The following is a 22,488-nucleotide window of genomic DNA, read 5'->3' on the forward strand; positions in this document are numbered from 1 at the left end:
TCCCTTAAGTTTAGTTTAGTAGCGATCATGCAGTGGGCAAGAGAGGAGCGCGCGTTCGCTGTTGCAGCTTACTTTTCGAATAAACGTTCGGTCATCAGAATTCAGCACGTATTTGGGAAACAGTTCAACATCGTGCCTGCAGGCATGATGTTCCTGATGGGAAATCTATTGTTATATGGGTAGACACCTCTATGGATACTGGAAGTGTGTAGAAAAAGAAAGCAGGACCTTCAAGAACCACCATAATATGTGAAAACATTGAGAGGGTAAGGATGAGTTCTCTCATGACTCCTTAGTGTTCTTCAGCGATGAGGCACATTTTCATTTGTCTGGCTGTGTCAATAAGCAAAATATGTGGTACTGGAGTGGCACAAACCCCCGAGAATGAGATAACTACACCACATACACCTTATCTTAAATGTTTTATGCCTGCAAAGACGTTTTTTGGAATCCGGGTCCACACAGTATTGTTAAATGCCTCATTAACATTCTGTGTCTTACCATGGAGCCATTTCCTTAACAAGTCAGGATTTACTAACATTCTGAATGTAGGCTTAATGGTCTTCATTACTGCTTCAGGAACTGAATGTTTATTTTTGAATTCATCTAGTTTGCCTACTGCCTCTGGTTTTCTATATGTACACCATGTGTCTGGTACAGGTGGGCACAAGTTACGTACATGGTTAGTATCTGTGGTGGACAGCCTGTGAAAATACGTTGCGCACACTGCTCTTTTCGTGCATTCCAAATCATATATTTTTTTTGTCCTCTCTCTAGTGGCTTTGCCACAGTATTCCTGAAATTGATCAATAACTTCATCAGTAAGCCTTCCAGCATATTTGATACTGTTTCCATCTGATAATTTGGTGTTGCCAAATTTCTTTTTCACCTAATAAAGGTGGGCTCTCATCCTTTTCATTACATGGCTTGCACACTCAAGATTTGTAGTAGGTTCAATATAAGGTTTGCTTTTTAAAACAGTGTTGAAGGATGTACAGTCTCCATCTCCCTGATATTTCATATATCAAACTCCTCGATCTGATTGTGAGTGATGAAAAGTAGCCATTCCTGCTGCTATCTCCATACTGCCTCTTGAGCCCTCATAGTTATTTATACATGAGGGCCTGTGAGCACTCTTTTTCTCTTCATTATCACCTACTAAGTTGCATCCTTGGCAATATTTAGTGAGAACTTCAAAGTCTCGCACCTTACTAGTATCAATACTTGTTGCAGTAGCAAATCTATTTTTGGAATTTTGAATCCTTTTTTGCCATGACCCATCAAATGCTGCATTAATATCTGTTACTCCACCATTCTCGTTGACTGCTTCTGCAGCTGCAGTTTTCATGGATTCTGTTGCACTGGAGCCTATGCAGTTGCCAATAATTTCAGTATACTTCTCATATTCCGTGGGTGAGGTTGGTAGATCCAGGAGAGCACAAAGTAGTATACCATCACTGCTACATTTCCCAATGCATGTAAGTCCATAAACAACCTCACATTGGCTTCATATAGTTCATTAATTGAGCATTTGACAAAAGTTAGAAATGACCAATACCACAATGTGTGCATATAGTTTTAAGTTTAGAGACTAATCCATTTTTGACAGTTACAGCTTCAGAAAGCACTATATCTTCAACACATGACTTGCATGCAACAGTCTTTTCAACAATGATGTTAAAATATTTGAATCTGTAATTATATTTATTCCATTTCCTTCATGGGTAGGTAATATATCTCATACATAGTGAGCTTGCAGATTTTTTATTTTTATTTATTTTTTGTTTTGTTTTTGTTGATGTGCTGGAAGGTATATCAACAGTCTTCTCACCAATACAACTATTATGTTGCATTATTTCACTACTATCCACAACTGGTGTAGTTATATAGTACCTGTTTCCTCTGTTCTGGCATCTCTTGAAGATACCTTTAGTTTAGTCATTTTAAATGATAACAGAGAGCAACAGCACACAACAGCAAGCTACCAAATATTAAAATAATTGTTTTGTTTTCTGTGATTTACAAGCATACGAGCAAAGAATATTTAAGAATCAGTACAGCCAATTGGTGATAAACAAATCCAAGGAGAACATAGAAAACAGCCTTCTAGAGCATGTAGTTTCCAGGATTTGCATACTAATTTGAAAGGATGTTGAGATTAGTGTGGACATGATGATATGTCTAGTAAAAGTTAAAAAAATATTAAAAATACACTTACATAGATTTTTTATAAAAATTATGCACCAATTTGTTCAGGAAGTAGTGATTTGGTTGGGATCATTGGTATACGAGGTATGAAAGGTACCTCTCAGCTACTGGACCTGTGAGGATGGTAGCTCCAGTGACCGTGTCTCACATAGTTTCAATCTTTGAACAAGTGGGATTACAAAGTTACAAATGATTCAGATTCCTTAGTAGTATTCTAATCATAAGTTGATAAGCCGTTGGTTTTAACAGGAAACCTGTGTGATGTTGTTTAAAAGTGTATATAGTCTGTGTCTATCTGAATGTTTGTAGAGTACTGTATAAAAATTTGATGTAAATAAGTCGAGAACTTTTTGAGATTTTTGCTAACAGTGTTTGCCAGTTACGTACTATTTATATTTAAAAGATGTGTAGCCTATGTCTATCCAGATGCTTATTGGAGTATTGTGTAAAAATTTGAAGGAAATGGTCAAGAACTTCTCAAGATTTTTTTGTAACACTGACAAACAACTTCTTCGCTTCATACAGGGTGAGTCAGGAGGAAAGATACATGCTGTGGGGGAAGGATGTGATAGTATTGGTGTTTCTGAACAAAAAACTTCACATAGACATCTGCCCTATTCCAAATGATTTCCGAGATAGAACACCTTGATGTCGGTTTTGTACATTTTTCTTGAATGACTCGAAAACCACGGCCTCTAGTGAAAACATTTCGCAGTACAAACTGAAACCTTATTAAATTTCCTGCAACAAAGCTCCCATTAACTTTTTTCTCTAGGACGAGTAGTTTGCATGAAGAGAGCGGGAGACTATTGAAAATATCACTCGCTGTGCATTCACTGTAGTGTAGGTAACTTTTGTTGGCCAGTTTGAGGTAATTTCCCTACTCAATAGACATCATGTGTCCTATACCAAATTGTTCATCTTGAATTCCTTTTCATTAGTGTGGTATGTTGTAAACAATGGCAATGTATTGATTAATATTGAAAATAAATAACAATGTACATTAAATGTGTCCTCTGTAGGACACCATTCAGAATAGGGCATATGTCCATTTGAAGTTTTTTGTTCAGAATCACCAATACTATCTCCTCTCAAAGCACATACCTTCCTCCTACTCACCCTGTGTGGTAGTATACATTACTTGGCTGCAAGTGCTTCACAAATCCTTGTAGTCACTTTGAACAGTCCACATTGATAGTACATCTACATCTATACTCTGCAAACCACCATGAAGCGCATGGCAGGGGCTGAGTCCCATTGTACCACTTATTGGGGTTTCTTCCTGTTCCACTCGCGGAAGGAACATGGGAAGAATGATTGTTTGAATGGCTCTGTGCATGCAGTAATTATCCCTATCTTATCCTCACGATCCCTATGTTAGTGATATGTAGGTGGTTACAGTATACTCCTAGAGTCATCATTTAAAGCCGGTTCCTGAAACTTTGTTAGTGCACTTTCTTGGGATAGTTTACATCTATCTTCAAGAGTCTGCCAGTTCGATTTCTTCTTTCTCTCTGTGACACTCTCCCACGGGTCAAATAAACCTGTGAACATTCATGCTCCGCTTTTCTGTATACTTTCGATATCCCTTGTTAGTCCTTTTTTTGTTAAGGGTCCTACATAGTTGAGCAATATTCTAGATTTGGTCACATGAGTGATTGAGTGATTTTTAAGCGATCTCCTTTGTAGACTGATTGCACTTCCCCGGTACTCTACCAAGAAACCAAAGACTGCCATCTGCCTTACCCGTGACTGAGCCTATGTGATCATTCCATTTCATATCCCTACAAAGTGTTACACCCACATATTTGTATGAGTTGGCTGATTCCAACAGTGACTCGTTGATATTTTTTTGGTTTGTGATGTGCACAGTTTTATATTTTTGAAGATTTAAAGTGTTGCCAGCCTTTGCACCAATTTGAAACCTTTTCAAGATCTGGCAGAATATTTATGCAGCTTCTTTCAGACAGTACTTCATTATAGATAACTGCATCATCTCTAGAAACTCTCAGGTTACTATTAATATTGTCTGTAAGGTCGTTAATATATGACATGAACAGCAAGGATCCCAACACACTTCCCTGGGGCACATCCAAAGTTATTTCTACATTTGACAATGACTCTCCATCCAAGATAAAAACATGCCGTGTCCTTCCTACCGAAAAGTCCCCAATCTGTTCACAAATTTCACTTGATAGATCATATCCATAGGGTCGTACTTTTGACAATATGCATGGGTGTGGTACTGAGTCAAATGCTTTGCGGAAATTAAGAAATACCGCAGCTCTCTGACTGCCTTCATCCAAAGCTTTCAGTATGTCATGTGAGATAAGTATTAGTTGGGTTTCACATGATTGATGTTTTTGGCCATTCTGTTCAAGATACCTCATTATGTTTGAGCTCAAAATATGTTATAAAATTCTACAATGAATTGATGTCAAGGATATTGGATGGTAGTTTTGTGGATCCCTTTTCCTACCCATGTTACAAGTGGGTGTGACCTGTGCTTTTTTTCCAAGAACAGGGCATGGTTTTCTGTTCAAGAGATCTATGATAGATTATAGTTAGAAGAGGGGCGCTCTCAGCCACAAATTTAGTATAGACTGTGATAGGGACTCCATTGGGCCAAGGAGCTTTCTTCGGTTTTAATGATTTCACCTGTTTGTCAACACCACTGACACTAATGTTTATTTCACTCATCTTTTCAGTGGTTTAAGGATTAAATTGGGGCATTTGTTTGGGTTTTCCTTTGTAAAGGAACATTTGAACACTGCTTTTGCTTTACTACCCTCAATTTCAGTTCTTGCCTTATTCACTAGGGACTGGACACTAACTTTGGTGCCTCTAACAGCCTTTACATATGACCAGAATTTCTTTGGGTTTTGTGAAATATCATTTGACAGTATTCTGCTACAGTAATCATTCATTCTCTTGACAGCCAAACATCTTTCATTTAGTGTCTATCTATCTATCTATCTATCTATAGTCCTACACTTTCTTTTATGCCGTAATCTCTGCTTCTTTAGAATTGTCTTACAGTGACTATACTATGATGTTCCCATCCACTATCAACTATTTTACTGGAACAAATCTATCCAGTGCATGGTCAACTATTCCTTTAAACTTCAGCCATATATACCATTTAACACCATCTCTGGCCTTGATAGTAGTCACAATTTGATGAAGTTGTATGTCATATTGAGCTGAAGCCACTCATTGACCAAAAATGAGGATGTTGAGTGCTATGTTCCATCTGCTGTTCCAAATAGTCCCAGACATTTTCTGCGTAATTAATATCGGGTGATTTAGTGGGCAAGTGGAGGAGCAGTCTGTGCGTAAGTGTTCATCGAGCTAGGAACATGTGTGTGTAACACTATGAATTGGCTGTCGTCATCTTAGAAGATGAGATTACTTAAGTGGTAATGATGAAAATGTAAAAGAGAGGATAGTACATGACCACCAAGAGTATTGGAATAAACATCTTGGTTTGTGTTCACAGAGAACCTGTACAAGTGGGCCGCAGTCATGATGTCACCACCAAAATGTCATAGATGCACCTCTGGCTGGAACTACACCTACCTCGCTCGGTGTGCATGCACTGTAGCACAGTTAATTTTTGCAGGCCAATTCAAAGTAGTTTCCTGAATTGATAGACCACAAGTTCCCTGTACCAAATTGTTCCTCTCGAATTCCTTTTCACAATTGTGGTATGTTGTAAACGATGACATTGGGCCATCGGTGCACTTAGTGCTTTCCATCATTTGAAAAGAAGCTAGAGTCTGATTTTTTGCACCACAGTGTGCGCCTCCAGACAGGTGCTGTGCAGTTTCTGTGTTGATTGGCCTATTGAAGACGTGCATCTTTATCTGGTGCTGTGAGTAATGGCTCCTTGTGAGATACCAGCTCCAAATGTCAGTCACACACAGTTCCTCTTCGCAGTATTTGCTCAGAAACTGCTTGAGATGACCTCCATCACTGATGGCAGGAATTCCTGTCTGGTGTGAAACTGATTGTCATTGGCAAGGTGTGACATTTATCTCAGATCGCTGTAGGTTAGGATCTTCTTATGGTCACTCATCTTATACTGCACTAGCAAAGTCCACAGTGATTTATAATTGCTGAATATGTATTGGAATTGTACAGGGGATAGGCAAAATAATGTGAACACCTGTACTTACTTGGGAATAGTTTATTAATAATGGGTTGGACCCCCATTTGCCCATAATACAGCTGCAATTCTTCTTGGAATACTGGCATGTAATGATTGTGTAGTCTCCAGTGGAATGTTATGCCACTCTTCGATCAGAACTTCTTCTCACTCCTGTAGTGACGAGGGAGGTGGAAATCTGCTCTGGAGTCTGTGCTCCAGTACCGCCCACAAGGGTTCGATAATGTCCAAGTCCAGGGGCTGCACTGGCTAGGGAAGACTGTACAGTTCAGTTGCATGCCCCTCATACCACAATTGTATTGTCCTGGCTGTGTGAATAGGTGCATTATTGTCCTGAAATATGACATCATTGTTGGGAACAACATTTGAATCGTGGGGTGCACCTGATCACCTAAAATGTTCACATAATTCTTCTCTGTAACACAGCCTTTGAGAGTAATGATAGGACCAGCAGAATACCATGATATGCCTGCCCACACCATCACATCCACCTCCATGCTTAACCGTTGGAATCAAGCAATCAGGATTGTTGGCTTCTTTTGGCATTGTCCAGGTGTAAATGTGGCCTGATGTTGGAAATAATGAAAACGTTGACTCATCGGACCATGTGACATGTTCCCACTAATCAGCCATTCAGGAAGCATAACACCATGTGTTATGCTTCTTTGTGTTGTTTGTTGTCACTAATGGTTTTGGTATAGTAGCTTGTCCATGAATATTCGCTTTATGGAGTTCTAGGCGGAGAGTGTTGATAGATATGGGGTCTCAAAGATGGCTGTTGAGCTCTGCATCACTTTGGCTGCCATGATTTTGTGTTGTTTTGACACAATTCGTGTTAGCGTACGACGATTCTGTTATTTACTTTTGCTTTGTGCTCACAATTATGTTTACATGATGATGTCTTTTCATGTTTTGTGTAGGCTTTCATAACTGTTGAAACAGTTGGCTGTCTTGGTTACTGATGCTCCAGCTAATCAGGCCCCCATAATCTGCCCTCTTTGGAACTCTGTTAGGTCTTTCATTACATGTCAGTCTTGGCCTCTGAATGAAAATACGAAGTGTGCACTACTTGTAAACAACTGCACTGATGCTTAATCCATACTGAACACACACAGTCCAGAGTGGCACGTGCCTTACCTGCATTGTTGACCGTCAAACACAACCTTCCAATTACTACCACTGTTCACCTTATTTTGCCTGCCCCTGTATGTACACCCTAATCTCCTCCTCCTGCTCTCTCTCTATCCACTTTGTTGTCCTCCTCCCTCCCCCCCTCCCCCCCCTCTCTCTCTCTCTGCCCACCTCCTCCTTCCCCCTCTCTGTGTCCATATCCTCCTCCCTTCTCTGTCCATCTTCTCTTGCTCCTTCCCCCCTGCGACCTTGAGCCTTGTTTATTGTTATTGCAAACAATACCTTGATTGGCGAATGAAGTCACTTAAAATGAGTGGGTAAATGAGTTTGAATTGTTTGTATACGTGGTATGAAAGGAACCTGTGAGGCTGGTAGCTCCAATGACCGTGTCTCATGTAGTTTCGATCTGTGAGCGGGTAGGATTACAGAGTTAAGGACAATTCAGGTTCCTTAATAGTCTTCCAATCGTAAACCGATAAACCATGAATACAACTTCCATGTTTCTCTTAAAACCGACTGCGAGGAAGAAAACAAAAGAGTGCATTGTTGTGTATACAATTTTTGTGTACAGTTATATACAAGTAGAAGGTGTGTATATGGGAGAAACAATTTGTCTAGTGGTTTAAATGCCCTACTATTGTAGGTAAAACTCACTGCAAGAAAGAAAACTAAACCACACATTTTCACAGCACAGCACAACATTCTCCCTCTTGCAGTTGGTTTTAACAGAACACGTGTTCATTGTTGTTTAAAAGCGAATATAGCATACATCTGTCTGGTTGTTTATCAGCATATTGTGTAAAAATTTGACGTAAATTGGTCAAGACCTTCTCAAGATTTTTTTGTAAAATGACAAACAACTTCTTGTCTTCATACAGGAAGAGTCAAGAGGAAAGGTACGTGCTGTAAGGGGAAGGGTGATAGTATCGGTGTTTATGAACAAAAAACTTCATATGGACGTATGCCTTATCTCAGTGGTTTCCGAGATAGAAAACGTTCAATGTTAGTTTTGTACATTTTTCTTGAATGACTTGAAAACTACGGCCTCCAGTGAAAACATCTCACTGTACAAAGTGAAACCATATTAGATTTCCTGCAAAAAAGGTCCTATTCATTTTCTTCTCCAGGATCAGTAGTTTGCATGAAGGGAGCGAGAGACTGTTGAAAATATCACTCGGCATGCATGCACTGTAGCGCAGTTAATTTTTGTAGGCCAATTCAAAGTAGTTTCCTGACTTTATAGACCACAAGTTCCCTGTACCACATTGTTCCTCTCAAATACCTTTTCACAACTGTGGTATTTTGTGAACAATGACAATGTACTGATTAATACAGAAAATAAATAACAACGTACATTGAACGTGTCCTATCTAGGAAACCATTCGGAGTAGGTCATATGTCCGTTTGGAGTGTCTTGTTCAGAATCACAAATACTATTACTTCTCAAAGCATCTACCTTTTCTGCTTACTAATCCTGTATAGTAGTATAGATTATTTGCCGCAAGTGCTTCCAACCCATGTAGCCACTTAGACCAGTCCACATTGATACTCTTAACAATTCAAGCAGCTCTTCATTCACACTATGGTTGTGAACATGTCCAAATATGACAGTTCCTTTCTGCCATTGTGTCATTGTGACTAGCATTTGGCCTTGTGAGCTTATCATGAAAATAAATGTCTATACATAACTTTTTTTTTTCCTTTATCTGTTACCATCACTTTTGTGTGGTGCTTGTTAACTGTTAACTGTATATTTACATTTCAGGATGGAACAGTGGAAGAGTGGAATGGTTTGCAAAGTATGAAAGATGAACGGCTGCAGTCAACACATTCACTGGGTCCCACATGTGCCACAGACAAGAATAGTGGCACTAATTTTCACAGTGTTGATGGCAACTTCATAGAAAACAATTGCGCCACAAGCCAGGAATACCCATGGATGTCAGAGCACGTACTCAGCCAGTATGCACCATCTCTCACCGCTACTGATAATCCGTACTATTATGAAAACAATAAACTATTGTTTGCTCTGTACATGGAACGGTTACAAAGAGGTGGAATCCCACTTTATTAATCCTAGTGTTCACAAACTTGATGTTGCTGCAGCAGGAACAAATTTTGTAGTTCTTAAATAGTTTTCACGTGAATATGTAAGTAACAATTTTTTCAGCTTCTGTCTCTTACTGGACAATATATTTAAGCACCCACTGACAAATTTGACCTTATGCATTTTTATTAAATTATAACATAGAGCAAAGTTTTAACTGTGAATCTCGCAAAAATACAGAAATATTTAGAAGACCCTTAGAAAATGTTGGTGTATTCATTATCCCTCTAACTTGTTTAATACTGCCAAATGGTATGAAGAAATGAGATGTTGTGTCATTCACAATGTATAATATATGTATTAATGTGTGCTTGTGCACTAGTTTTTGAAAAGTCTATTGTTAATGTCGTGTCTTTGTCCAAACCAATGTTAGCCCATCATGTAAAATACGGAGAGCACAATGTCATTTTCAAATAAAGTCTAGTCATATTTTTTGTGTGAAACACATGCAGCACCAAGTTGGCTCATTTTTTTTTATCAATGTCTATATATCCATGTGTTCTTAATTGTATTATCCCAATGCAAAGTACCACACTAAGTGAAATATGAGGAATTTGTTGGTAAAAATTGCTTCACTTGTCTCATTGGTGTCCAGGGCCTGATAGTGAATGAGCTGAATTGCACACAAGCACAGAGGAACACTGATGGACACTGTATTGTATAAAATTGAAGAAGTGGGTGGTTAATTGGAAAAAGTAATGGAAATACTTCACTCCTGTCTTAGAAGCCAGAAAAATGTGGCTACATATATGTCTGGAGTGTGGTTAAACAGATAATGGGTGATCACATAGCATGTAAACGTTAGGGAATATGCTTATATATGAGCATGTTTCCTGATTATCCATAAGCTGTAATCTGTTTGTGGAAAATTTCTTCATTTAATTCCATAAATTGCAGCTAAAATAATTTTAAAGATTATTTTTTTTAACAAAGTTGAAAGTATTTTCAGTTACCCACCTTTGTTGAAAGCACAGTGAATTTATTTTTTGGCATATGGAACTGTAATTTGTTGATATTTCTCAAACAAAACATACATTTATCCACTGCATGATTACAGTTTTCTTATATACAGTACCTGTTTCTTTCATGAATGCATTTGTTGCATGAATGTTGGAGTGTGCTTGTGCTGCAGTCTTGCTTCTATCCATGACAGTTTATGCAAGAGCAGTTCACATGGCTCTCAAGTGGGTGGTGTATCTTGATGGTCTGCAGAAAAAAGTAACCATGTTCTCTGCATCATCTAACTGCAGTCATACGGATTTGTAGCCATAAAAATTTTGTTATTGATAGGTAGAGAGAAAAGGCATTATGGGCTGCAATCTTTGAATGCTGAACGTGTACATGCTCTATCAATAGCTGTTTTTGAGGCAATTATTAAAGTCTATCTAAAATCCTCTCTCAGTTCACACTTTACACTTGTAATCTATTACTGAAGTACACAACAAACATTACTCTCTATGTAAGGTGCCTAATTTGAGAGACATCATAACATTGAGGAGCCCAGTGAACAGTGACACACCTAGAGTGCCCTTGAAGTTAACTTTCACAGCCCAGTGGATATTTTCCGTCACTACCAGGCAATCATGGCAGTTTGTGAACAGTGAGGATGTAGCAAAAACATTAGAGCTATGATTTTCTAAATTTAAAATTCTATGGTTGCACATAATGAACTTCTGCCTAAAACTCTCAAAAATGTCATCCATTTTGTTAAATTGTGAAAAAAAAAAACTCCTACACTAAACAAAACATAGCATTACATGGGAGTATCTAAAACAAATTTAAACAATTTTCATTTGTAAGTGGAGTATGGTATACAATAAATTACCAGAAAGTTTGAAATTTATGAATTACTGTTTATGAACTTGTTGCTAAGATATTTATCACTTCTGCTGTGCTGTGAAGCTTTTCCATTAGCTTTACACCGAGCGAGGTGGCGCAGTGGTTAGCACACTGGACTCGCATTCGGGAGGACGACGGTTCAATCCCGTCTCCGGCCATCCTGATTTAGGTTTTCCGTGATTTCCCTAAATCGCTTCAGGCAAATGCCGGGATGGTTCCTTTGAAAGGGCACGGCCGATTTCCTTCCCCATCCTTCCCTCACCCGAGCTTGCGCTCCGTCTCTAATGACCTCGTTGTCGACGGGACGTTAAACACTAATCTCCTCCTCCCCTTAGCTTTACAGCTCACTCGGTCACCATATTTGAGTGAAGCAAATCAGGCACGGATCATTAATTTTTCCAGTGAATGGAAAAAGGTTTAAGAGCCTTAGAGCACTTCAGTTTGGATCCAGCAGCTTGAAGTTCACTGTATGTGTCCTCTAAATAGTGCTGATTTGAAAACCATACCATTTCCCATGCAGTTACAGTGAAGTCACAAGTAACTTTGAGCTGATCTCTCCTTTTCAGAAGGATAAAACTAAGCAGCTAGTGTAAATATTGCCCTTCAATTCCACCTGGCACAATGAAGGGGAGGTAGCTTGAGGTAGCTTCTGTCATTTGATCAGAGGCCTATTTTTCTCCTCATGATAGGTAAACACTTCACAGAGCTGAAAAAGAAATCTGATGTCATATCTCCAGTCTGGGCTTTCATGTGTTGGTGCCTTTTCTGAGCCAGAATAGCATTTTTGTAAGTCTTCATATCCTGCCAAAACGTCTTCATTGAATAGGTACTTGACGGTGGTGACCTTGATTTTGTTGGCAACAAGGACTCTGATGTCAGTAGTGTATCCCACTAGGCCTCCTGTTTCAGTTTGGTTTCTGTAAAGTTCTCTGTCTTCACTGCAAAGCCAGTTTCCACCCAATTTTTGTAATATCAAAAAATCCTCTGCTTTCTATAATTTTTGAACACTTTTGTGAATTTGTGAACCTCTGCATAAATTTTCTTTGTTGAAATAAAAGGGAAGCTCAGCTTTTCCCAGAGTTCCAGTAATTCATGTGATGTGATGTCTTCTTTATATGGTCAGCTTACTCCTTGAGGTTGTCTTATAAGCCAGAAATCTACCAACAGTATCTCTTTTCAAAGGTGCTTTGCACAGAATCTCATTCATGTCCTATATCGCTTCTGGTATGTTGGGATGGGCACTTTGTAGCTGTTGTCAAATTTCTCATCCATATCTTTCCAAGCGACTTTACTGCTGATTTTAATTGGCATATGTAAACCAGAAAATAAAATAAATGCTGTCAGAAATGATATTGTTGTGTTGTGCTATTTTTGTGTACCACATAAATGAAATTATATTGGGTGTGGGAGGTTTTTACATGGCCAGATAAAAATATACCAAAAAGTAACAAATAGGCAAAAGTTCATCAAGTGCAACAACAGGAAGTTAATATTTTGAAAAGAGTTAAAAAGCCATAACCTTAATAGCCATAACCATAACTCTAAGAATAATAATAATTCTAGCAATTATATTTTTTAATTGTGAGTGTTGGCATTTCATATGAGATGTTGAAGTAGTCAGTAATAAGTTACAAAATAGTTGTTATTTTTTGTATGTAATACGTCTGTGTAAATTTTCGTCTTATCAGAGAAATTAAAATACTTGACTGTCATAAAAAGAAGAAATATTTTTGAGTGCTTGGAACAACTTAAAGACCACCACTAATTGACTTTACTGATGACGGTATTAATGTTCTTGTCTCCTGTTAACTGTAAAAATGGCTTGTCACCTTTTTTGTCAGTGCATTCACATAGTTAACCAGTTTGCACATAGATGCAACATAGTTCCCTTTTACTGCTGAGTGTCAACCACTGATCAAAGAAAATGTGACAGAGACATGTCACATCCAAAATCCAACAAAGGAGTGGAAAAGACAAGCATTCCCAGGAAGCTGAATTAAGTGCAAATGGTAAGAATACTAGAAGCAGCAGTGGGTAGCTATATAAACATAAATAAGGTGCAATCAAACAATGGAAAATTCTGAATGGAATGTAACAATATTATGCAAAGGATAGTTCCTACTCACCATATAGTGGAGATGCTGCATCACAAATAGGCACAACAAAATACTGTCACAAAATGAGTTTTTGGCCAACAATGCTTTTGAAACTTCCTGGCAGATTAAAACTGTGTGCCGGACTGAGACCGAGTTCGAGTCTCGGTCCGGCACACGGTTCTAATCTGCCAGGAAGTTTCATATCAGTGCACACTTCGCTGTAGACTGAAAATTTCATTCTAGAAACAATGCTTTTGTTGAACACACACACACACACACACACACACACACACACACACACACACACACACACAGTCTGTGGTAACTGAAGCCAGACTACGAGCAACAGCACATGATGGGAAGAGGCAACCAAGTGGGGTGTAACGAGGAGGCTGGGGCGGGGAGGGAGAGGGATAGCTGCATAGTGGTAGGGGACGGTAAAGTGCTGCTACTGGGAGTGTGCAGTGGTGATGTGGAGAGAGGGTAAGGCAGTAGGTGCAGTCGGGAGGTTAGATGGAGGGTGGAAGAGAGAGGGGTAGCGGAAAAGGATAGAAGTAAAAAGATTGGGTGTGTTGGTGGAGTAGAGGGCTGTGTAGTGCTGGAATGGGAACAGGGAAGGGGCTAGGTGGGTAAGGAGAATGAGTTACAAAGGTTGGGACTGGGAGGCTTATGGGAACGTAGGATGTATTGCAGGGAGAGTTTCCAGCTGTGCAGTTCAGTCCAAATGGCACAGGCTGTGAAGCATTCATTGAAATGAAGAACACTGTGTTGGGTGGCATGCTCAGCAACAGGGTGGTTCAATTAGCTCTAGGCCATAGTTTGTTGGCCATTCATATGGCCAGACAGCTTGTTGGTTGTTGTGCTCACATAAAATGCAGCACAGTGGTTGCAGCTTAGCTTGTAAAACACATGACTGGTTTCACATGTAGCCCTGCTTTTGATGGGAGAGGTGATGGTTGGACAGGACTGGAGGAAGTGGTGATGGGAAGATGTATGGGACAGGTCTATTATGGGGCTATGAGCCATGAGGCAAGGGGTTGGGAGCAGGAGTTGTGTAGGATGGATGAGGATATTTTGTAGTTTTGGTGGTTGGTGGACTACCCCTTTGGGAGAGGTGGGGAGGATAGTGGGTAGGACATTCCTCATTTTAGGGCACGATGAGAGGTAGTCAGGACACTGGCGGAGAATGTAATTCAGTTGCTCCAATCCTTGATGGTAGTGAATCACGAGGAAAATGCTCCTCTGTGGCCGGACAGTGGGGCTTTGGGAGGTGGTGAGTGACTGGAAAGATAAGGCACTGGAGATTCATTTTTGTACAAGGTTGAGTTGGTAATTACCGTATGTAAAGGCCTGTGAGACCCGTGGTATATTTCAAGAGGGACTGCTTGTCAGTGGGTGGCTAGACTGTATGGAAGGACCTTCTTGGCATGGAATGGATAGCAGCCATCGAAGTGGAGGTATTGCTGATGTCGGTAAGTTTGATATGGATGGAGGTACTGATGAGATGGAGATCAACATCTAGGAGGGGGGTTTGCTGGATTGAGTAAGAGCAGGTGAAGCAAATGGGGGAGAAGGTGTTGAGGTTCTGGAGGAATGTGGATAGTGTGTCTTCGCCCTCGAACCAGATCACAAACATGTTGTCAATGAATCTGAACCAGGTGAGGGGTTTGGAATTCAGTGTGTTTAAGAAGGATTCCCCTAGATTGCCCATGGGTAGGTTGACATAGGATGGTGCCATGTGGGTGCCCATAGCAACACCTCAGATTTGTTTGTAGGTAATGCCTTCAAAGGTATAGTTGGTCATGGTGGGTAGGAAGAGGTTGTAGGTTTGGAATCCATTGGGTGTTGGGAAAGGTATTGTTCAATTGCAGTAAGGCCATAGGTATTCCGGATGTTTGTGTAAAGGGCAGTGGCATCAATAGTATCAAGCAGGGCACCGTTTGGTAAGGGAACAGGAACTGTGGAGAGTCAGTGGAGGAAATGGTCGGTATCTATTATATAGAAGGATAGATTTCGGGTAATAGGCTAAAGGTGTTGCTATATGAGAGCAGAGATTCTCTCAGTGGGGCACAGTAACCAGCCACTATGGGGCATCCTGGGTGGTTGGGTTTGTAGACTTTAGGAAGCATGTAGAAACTAGAGTGTGGGGGGTGGTAGGGAAGAGGAGAGAGGTGGTCTCTGGGGAGAGGTTCTGGGATGGGCCTAAGGATTTGAGGAGAGACTGGAGGTCCTGCTAGATTTCTGGAATGGGGTCATCATGGTAGGGTTTGTAGGTGGATGAATCTGATAGCTGGTGGAGTCCTTCTACCAGATAATCTTTGTGGTTCAATACAACAGAGGTGGAGCCTTTGTCAACAGGTAGAATTATAAGGTTAGGATCAGTTTTTAGGTGATGGATTGTGGTTCTTTCTGCAAATGTAACATTAGTTTGCATGTCTAGGGAATTAGGGAATGATGAGGAGGCAAGGTTCGAGATTAAGAAATTCTGCAAAGTTAACGGTGTGATTTGGGGGTGGTGGGGGGTTGATCACTGTTAGATGGAGGAGTGAAGAGAGTCAGACAGGGTTCAATATTGGTCTTTGGTTGAGTCTGATTGGTAGGTTTGGTGATGAAAAATTGTTCCAATTGTAGGGTCCTGGAGAAGAAGAGAAGATCTTTAACAAGTCCTGCATGATTGGATTTGGGAGTGGGGCAAAAGGAACAGATGGAGGTCATTGTGGAAGGAAGGATGGCAGCCAAAGATGGGTAATTTGATCGTAAGGCCATTTGGGGGGACTCCATGAGCCAAACAACATTGCAGGAACAGTATGTGGGACTGGGTTCTGGCTTGGGATAAGGAAACTTTTCTGTGTTGTCGCACATGGGAGGAGCAAGGATTCAAGGCGGTGGAAAAAATGCAAAAAAATACACAAATGACTTAGGTGCTGATTACTGCATTCATACCTCTGCCAATTTTCTTGACACCTGCATTACACACAAAGATGGCAAGGCTACCATCAAACTCAACTGTTCCCAATTTTTTGCTGACTCCGAGCCCAATATTTAATTCTTCACAAATATCTCTAAGTCTCTACCAGCTTATAACTACTTACGTCTTGTTCCCTTGATGTCAAAACCTCATAGTCCAATTCTTATTGGAAGTAGAGCCATATGTATATGAGCATTGCAGTTTCACTATAGTTCTTCCTTTGGATTGTCACACACATGCTGAAATTATGGAAAGAGGTAAATAAATGTGGTATTTAAAATCAAGTAAACTGCTCAGTAGAGGAAATGTCACACTATCTGATGATGTGATACCTGTTTGACTATACACTTCTGAACAACTGAATTAGATATAGCTGTGGGACTAGAGAGAGAGGGAGAGAGAGAGAGCGCTTTGAAACTTCCTGGCAGATGTTTGCCGGGGAAAGGTTCCATGTTTTCGTTCCAATGTGGGACACAGTTTTAATCTGCTAGGAAGTTTCATATTCATAATAGTAACACATTTGATTATAGACAGGCTGCTGGTGCCCAATGCATTGGTGATGCCATCTCCAAGGTCCTGTAGGCACTGGCCTTTCCATGTGCATGTAAGTAAGGGTGTACTGTGATTAGAATGACTGAGAAGAAAAGCTTCCTTTGAGAATCAGCTGCCGTGGCCACATGCTGATGATAGAGGTTGTATCAGCTGTCACAGGCACCTGCCATTTTGCATTGTATCACATTTACATGTCTGCTCAATGCTGGGTAACAAGAACTGGTGAGCAAACATGCCATTAAGAACCACCACCTCACCAAACATTATAGAAGCCGCTGGCCCATGTGTGTACTTTGCTACCACATATCACAGGACACAGCTGTTAGCATGGAAACAAAAACACCGCCATTGGATGAGCTGAGCATGGAAACTGATTGCCGGAACTGATAGGTACCACTAAGCTGTGATACATTCTGACAGGAGGATATAAGTGTGTCACTGTTCTCTATTGGTGCAACGTGCCACAAGGGTGCAGCAGCGACTGGACACTCGCTGCAGGTAAGGATTTTTTCTGCCCGCCTGTCCACACAATGCACGGCCGAACTGGCTGGAACGAGGGGAGACAGGACGTGACCGCCAAGCAGCGCGCACGCTTCTGTAACTGTGTTTCACAATGTAGTCTACAAATACAGTTCACTTTTACCAATCATGTATGTACTTAATTTTTACCACCTTTCCTTTGCAACGAGTTATATGCATTCGTTTGGACTGTGGAAGGAGCAAGGCAGCACAGAATATACTGCGCGTTTTAAAGCTGCCTACGTTTTGGTCCTCTGGGCCAGATATAACTAGTCGAACATTTTCCAGTACAAAAGTAATGTGTTTTGATTTGCACGTACCACGAATTACGAGTATCCAGTTATCGTGGATTTTTGTGTGATTCTTCGAGATTACCGTACGCTCTGCATGTGTCTCAAGCATCAGCAATGATAAACATCTGTGCTAGAGCTCTCCACGGTACAAATGCCGTGAGAAATGGGTTGTGAAGTGCACCTCAAGCCAGCAGACGTCGTAACACAGTCAAGCAGTTCCGACAACACGACACCAGTGCATCAGTAAGTGCCGTCCGTCGCTATCTCCGCCAGCAGCTGCAGCCCAGTGAGCGCTCTACAGGTTCCGTTGTCCTGCTCTGTGAGCAGCCTGGCTCTATTTCCTTAATCTATTATCCTTTGTGCTAATTTCCTGAAGCATGGATCCTGTCGAGAAATGAATTTTAGTTAAGAAAAGATCAGTTATCAAGTCACGAGTAATTAGACTCTCCACATTTATTAATAGCTTTCAAGAAGGATCCAATCTCAACAACCTCAGAGTAAGGCAGTCACTGCTAAATACAAGCAAGGATGAATACAACAACATCCAAACTCAGTTAGAGATTAACGATGTAGAAGAATCTCATGATGCAGACAGACAGTCGTTTGAAGACTTGTGCTTAGATATAGAATCATGGATAGCAACACTGCTCCAGTCAAATGTTGTGTTATCACCTAAGTCTGCAAGTTTATGCAGTGAACGTGAAATAAAGCTCCCAGCAATTTCATTAGCATAATTCAATGGTAACATAGCAGAATTCATGCACTTCTTCGATACTTTTAAGGCATTAATTATTAGCAACGAAGCGTTAACTGATGCCCAGCGATATTATTATTTATTGTCATGTATGTCTGGTGAACCTTGTAAGCTGGTTGAAAACTTGCCAGTTACAGAAGGTAACTTTAAGATTGCATGGGATTTGATCGTTCAAAGGTATAACAATCCCAAGTTAATTGTTGATTTACAATTTACATGTAAAAGAACTTCTGAATCTGCCTACCATAAAAGTTGAATTTGCTAAGGACTTACGGATGTTAATTAATCAGATAATGAGAAATCTGAACGCGATTGGCGTAATGCAGGTCGGCATTCCATTGCATGAAATACTGCCCTCGCACATTTTGTTGGATAATATTAGTGTGACTCTGAGGAAACAGTGGGAATGTAAAACAGCTGACACCACGTTTCCGTGTCTGAAAGATCTGGTGGCATTTCTAGATACCAGCTGTCAGACGTTACAGCTCATTCATCCAGACAAAATGCTGCCCCAGTCCCAGCAGCTGGCAGCGAAGCATACTAAGGCAGAAGGGAACAGTTCTTGACGTCCATTTCTCGCGACTGCTCCCGACTGTACGTTCTACAACTCAACACATAAGCTAAGTAGGTGTCCTAAGTTCAAAGAGAGTGACACTGCTAGCAGAATAGACTTCGTGAACAGACAAAAACTTTGTTTCAACTGTCTGGGCATGAAGCATAGGCTGAAGGAATGCTGTGCTGGCAACTGCCGCGTTTGTAACAAGCACCACAACACATTATTGCACAAGAAACAAGCCAGTAGTAGTGACAGTAGAAACCAAGAAACGGATGTTCAACAACAGCAGACATACTGCACAGTGAAGGGAGACCGCCAACATGCAGAAGTAATATTATCTACTGCACTTGTAAACATCGTCGACAAAAATGGGAAGCTGTACAAATGCAGGGCACTTCTTGACAGTGCCTCACTAATGAACTTTATGTCTAGGAGCTTAGCAGATTGGATGGGACTAAAGCTCAGTCGGCATTCAATATCAATAAGTGGCATCAGCGACGTTCAAATGGCAGAATCGTCGCACGTTTGCAGTGTGTACATTTCCTCAAGAGTTGCTGACTATGGCACACATGCTGTCAGTACATTACTGCCGCGTATAACAGGGCCACTACCAACAACATCTCTTGAAACCACCTCCTGGCAGCTTCCTAAGCATGTAAGGTTAGCAGACCCATCATTTAACAAACCTGTTGAGATTGCTCTTCTGCCTAGAGCATTGATCTTTTTTGATGCACTGCAGCCTGGTCAACTGAAAAGAGATAACCACCCAACCTTACAGGAAACATCATTTGGTTGGATTGTGTCACGAAAGATACCTCCTCATTCAGTTAAGTCCAATGCTTGAAGAGTACTGTTGTGCCTTGCACGCGATACCAGCCTTAACATTCAGGTTGAAAGGTTCTGGCAGCAAGAAAAAATGAAGTCTGTTTCTGTGCACAACAAAGAAGAAAGTGAAGAAGAGGACGGTGGTGAGGATAACGAGGATTTTGACAGAGAAAACGGCAAGTCGGGGGATGAAACAGTTCCATTGCTGTACCAAACCCTGGAAATATCAGGTGCAAGAGAGAGAAAAGGCGCAAAGATTCACAGAAGAATTCAATGAGCTTAAAGAAACGGAGGCAATTGAAATACCAAAAGGCAAAGGAACTCCCCTGCGTGAAATACCAAGAACTGATGCATTTTTCAAGAAATTAAAGGCTGATGCTCTAAAGCAGCTTCACAGAATTCTGTTCAACAGAGTTGGGAAGGTCACTCTTGTGGGAAACAACATACGGAAATTCTATTGGTTTGACTTTGACAAATGGTCAGACCAGTATGAAAAGAAGAAACATATTCTGAGCAAGATGGAAGTGAGTGTCTTGAAAAGAATTTGTTTTATTTTAGACGTTGAGAGAAAAGGAAAGTGTGATGAACTTGTACAGAGAGTTTTAACATTTTTGTTAGAGCCCAAAGGCCCTGGAGCACCTGTTCCTGACAGCAGACCAAAGCGCTCTACAGCCCAAAAGGCCAACAACAAGAGATATTCGGAATCGGAAAATGAAACAGAGAAACGAACACCACGTTCAAAGAGGGCTAAAGTGCATAGAAGTAGCTTAAGGGGAGATTCAGGGCTAAAGCGCATAGAAATAGCTTAAGGGGAGATTCAACGGATGGCAAAGACAACATGGATTAAGAAAAAAGGACCTTCCGAAATCAGAAAATAAAGCAACAGACAAAGAAAAGGAAAGGGAGATGTGAAAGATGAACCTGATAAAGAATCTAGCAGTGATGATTCAGAATCCAAGTCAAAATCAAAGGAAGGTCGCAGAAGCCAATCTAAAAAAGACATCCAAGAAGGCCAATGCTAAAAAGACTCTAAACAAAAAGTAGGAGAAGAAATATTCAGCTAAAAAACAGAAATCCTCTCTTAAGAGTGATGTCGGATTCATCTGAAGACGAACCCCTCTCAAAAAAGACAAAGGCACCACCTACAGATGAAGAAATAAAGTTGTATGCCAAAGAATTTTTGGAGTGAGCTAACCTCGAAGAAATAACAATGAAGACTGTTTGTAACCAAGTATATGCTCATTATCCATGTTTTGACTTGGCACACAAGGATGATTCATTAAAGTAACAGTAAAATCATTGATATCTACATGAAGAATATGCTGCTGCAAGTTTTAGTGATTATTGTACTTGCAATTCATATGCATCTTGCAGAATATTATGCAATTTTAAATAAAAATGACCACATCGAGAGAATGTTATTTGACTTGGTTATTTGATTTGGTTTATAAAGTAACAATATATAACAAAAAATAATCTCTTGCAGTTATAAAAGGAAAAAACTTGAATAGAAATACCATGGGAATGAGTCCAGATGCCTACTGAAGTGTGCATGTTTGTTTCAGTGCTTCAACATTCTACATTAATAGAACCGTATACTTTTAAGAGAAATTTTAAATTACTTTTATTAGTGGAAGCTTTTTCATTTTACTGATAAATTTTAGAAGCTTATTATTAATGTAATATTCCAGAGAAGCTATATCTCGTCAGTTTCTTCAGACCTTGACATTCCATACTTAATGTGAGATATATAAACAGTCTCAGTTGGCAACCCACCGAGAGGCATAGTGGAAACCTAACAACAGGAGAACTGCACACAGCACACAGCATCGAAGGCAGTCATTCGCATGGTGCAACAGCAAGATTATTCCAAGGTAACTGAAGAATTACAACATGGCCGACCAATCCCCAAGAAAGGCAACTCACTTCATCCATTTCTGGACGAGGAACAGTTGTTAAGGATGGGAGGCAGACTGGAACAATCAAAAGTTTCTTACAGTCAGAAGCACACCATGATTCTTCTTCATAAGTGTCATGTCACTAAACTAATAGTGATGAGCGAGCATCTTCGTTTGTTGCATACAGAATCTCAGCTGCTGTTAGCAAGCCTCCTGACAACCTAGATGAATTCTCGTACCTTACTCCATGTCATTTTCTCTTTGGTGAACCCTAAACAACTGTCCCAGAGCCAGGCTTGCTTTCAGAGCCATCATCCAGGTTCTCAAGGTGGCAGCTCATTCAACAGTGCAAGCAGCACATCTGGAAATGGTGGTCAAGGGATTACCTATCACAACTACAATAGAGAACTGACTGGTGATCAACAAAGGACAATCTACAGCCAGGTACATTGGTTCTACTGAAGGAAGACAATTTGCCACCCCTCGTGTGGCAGTCTGGGGTCATTGTTGGTGCGCACCCTGGTCCTGATGGTACGGTACGGGTTGTTTCAGTGCGCACAGCTACGGGAACTTA

The 22,488-nt window shown here is 40.5% G+C and overlaps 1 protein-coding gene and 1 pseudogene across 1 annotated transcript in view; both read left to right on the forward strand.

Moving 5' to 3' along the window:
* The window catches only part of LOC126236038 (uncharacterized), a 33,079-nt gene extending 20,009 nt beyond the window's left edge, over positions 1 to 13,070 (forward strand). Inside the window, exon 3 of the mRNA XM_049945071.1 lies at positions 9,273 to 13,070. Within this exon, the coding sequence (XP_049801028.1) occupies positions 9,273 to 9,581 (309 nt within the window). The 3' untranslated portion in view covers positions 9,582 to 13,070. The remainder of the gene's footprint in view (positions 1 to 9,272) is intronic.
* A 7,037-nt stretch (positions 13,071 to 20,107) lies between these two features.
* On the forward strand, positions 20,108 to 21,330 carry LOC126234985 (protein DEK-like; annotated as a pseudogene).
* The last annotated feature ends 1,158 nt before the right edge of the window (positions 21,331 to 22,488 follow it).

This window comes from Schistocerca nitens, chromosome 2 (assembly GCF_023898315.1).
Source record: "Schistocerca nitens isolate TAMUIC-IGC-003100 chromosome 2, iqSchNite1.1, whole genome shotgun sequence".
Classification (NCBI taxonomy): Eukaryota; Metazoa; Arthropoda; class Insecta; order Orthoptera; family Acrididae; genus Schistocerca; species Schistocerca nitens.